Source organism: Rattus norvegicus, chromosome 4, assembly GCF_021556685.1.
Source record: "Rattus norvegicus strain SHRSP/BbbUtx chromosome 4, alternate assembly SHRSP_T2T, whole genome shotgun sequence".
NCBI lineage: Eukaryota > Metazoa > Chordata > Mammalia > Rodentia > Muridae > Rattus > Rattus norvegicus.
The window spans coordinates 87,800,676-87,803,079 of record NC_141537.1 but is presented as its reverse complement, the minus strand read 5'-3'; the positions used below and the strand labels follow the sequence as shown (position 1 = coordinate 87,803,079).

The window sequence follows — 2,404 nt, the reverse complement described above, 5'->3', positions numbered from 1 at the left end:
CCATCAATAGCTGAACGAGTAAAGAAAATGTGGTTCATTTACACAACAAGACAGTACCCAGCTATTAAAAGTAATGAAATTTGCAGATAAAAGTAAATTTACAAAAGTAATTCTAAGTGAGGTAAAACAAACAAGAAAGACATATACAAAGTGTGTGATTGTTTAATATGTGGGTTTTAGTTTTTAAGTCATTGATAAGGAAGCCATAATCTTTATATCCACAGTGATTAGTCATAGTGAAAGGGTATACAGGGAAGAATCGCTCTCCCTAAAAAAGTAAAATACACTAGACAGTTATGGATGGATGAGGGGTACTGAAATGAGAGTGTCAACCAGAAACAGGGAAGATAGTCAAGAAAGTGAAAGTGGAAAGGGATAGCTAATAATAAGGAACATTCTGCTTGTTGCAAGGTGAGCCACAAAGTGTACATGAACATACCTTCTTTGTCTGTGCACAGACATACAAGCATACACATATTCACAAATACACATTCTACATATGTATCTGTATATAAATCATTTTTATTTACAAATAATATTTCAATAAATGTGGATGAAATGAAGTGCAAATAAACAGACATAAAAAGTTTCATATGGGGGGTTGGGGATTTAGCTCAGTGGTAGAGCGCTTGCCTAGGAAACGCAAGGCCCTGGGTTCGGTCCCCAGCTCTGAAAAAAAGAACCAAAAAAAAAAGTTTCATATGAGACTAATTACAAAACAGTGGTAACTAATGAAAAACATAAATTCATTATGAAAGTTGAATTAATGAACAGAATTAAAGCTACAGTTTTAAATAAACTTTCTTAATGAGTGTAGTTTAAAATGGTTTCAAAGAAAAGAGTTACTAAGTAGCTATCAGCAAGGAACTTCTTTTGAATAACCTCAGTATCAAGGATACTTTTATGATAAAGTAAAAGGAGAAAAGAGAATTCATGAGGAAGGAGAAATGTATGCTGTACAAGGAACTTAAGATGTTTATAGTACTTGGCATCAGTAATGTCAAAAGAATATATGCATTATTTGAATCATAAGAAGAATATCACTTTGCTACTTGACTAATTGAAATTTAAGAAGAATTTGTAAAACACAATTACTGGTGCTACAGCGGCATGTCCCCTAACGTCACTTGAAACTTCAGTTCCAGAGGAACTGATGATCTCTTCTGATTTATGTGTTAGGAATGTGCACTTGCATATAAGCTGGTACAACACTAGTATTATACATAAATAAAAATAAGTGAATCATTTTTAAAAATAATTTTAAAATGATAATTTTATTTTAGAAAATCTAGTGGCACTTGGAGTGCAAGTTTTTCAGTACACTGATTATTCTCTTATCAGAACTGATTTGTATCAAAGGAGCAATTGTGGGATAGGCATACATCACAAACTGCTGAACAGTCAGGACGACTGGGTCATACATCCATAACAGGACTGAGGTTAATGAGATGATAAAGTCCAACCAGTACATGACCACAAAGAAAACTACCAGAATCAAGATGGTCTGGGTGGCCCTTTTCTCAGGGGACACTCTCAGGTAGCTGACGCTATGAAGATGCTTGCATTGCCTCTGATGTCTGCACAAGATAATCACCATGTATGTGCTTGTAGTCAGCATAACTCCTACAAGACATATATCTCTGGATATTGTCACTGTTAAAACTAATCCCCTGATGATGTAGTTCATGGGGAAGAGTGAGCAGGATTTAGTGACCTTCATCTGGTGAGTTTTACTCACATTGGCAAAACCAGCAACATAGACAATCCACCTACTACTGAATGACAAATTGAAAGACCAAAGAATTAAAAAAGCATAGACGATGTGTGCTTTTATTTTATGCTTAAACCTTGCCAGCAAAGATGTACTGGGGCTGATTGTGATAGCCTGGGATACACTCAAGAGGCAGGTGATGCAGACAGAGAGGCCTCTCATCACTCTGTTTATGTAAAATGTTGTCTTACATTTGAAATCATTTCCAAATTTTAGTGACTCTAATATGTTTGCAATCAAATTATCTCCTTCAGTGAGAATCATCATTATGTGAATGAAGGTCAGTTGACAGGTTATCAGGTCCAGGGGCTTAGATCTGTCATCTAGGATTATGGAAGTATAGAAAAAAAGGAGAAACATATTGGCTAGGATTCCAAGTCCAGCTTGTATATAAAGGACATTCTCTAATGAGGACATAAGTGGAGAGTATATTCACCTTAAGAGCATAGTAGAACTGTATTTCATATCTGGAAAAAACAGTGTATGTGTGAAATATGTCATTTATTTGACAGTATGTTATATCATCATTCTGTTTTCTCTACAAATCTTCATTAACCTGTAATTAACATTACAGCCTACATTTCTACATACATCCACGTATTTCTTGGGTATAAAATATTTCAGATAATAAAA

The 2,404-nt window shown here is 34.7% G+C and overlaps 1 protein-coding gene across 1 annotated transcript; it reads right to left on the bottom strand.

Moving 5' to 3' along the window:
* Window positions 1-1,288: 1,288 nt before the first annotated feature.
* Vom1r76 (vomeronasal 1 receptor 76) lies at window positions 1,289-2,188 on the bottom strand. The gene is given in 1 exon segment (NM_001009520.1): window positions 1,289-2,188. A coding segment is annotated over 1 exon segment (900 nt).
* Window positions 2,189-2,404: the final 216 nt, after the last annotated feature.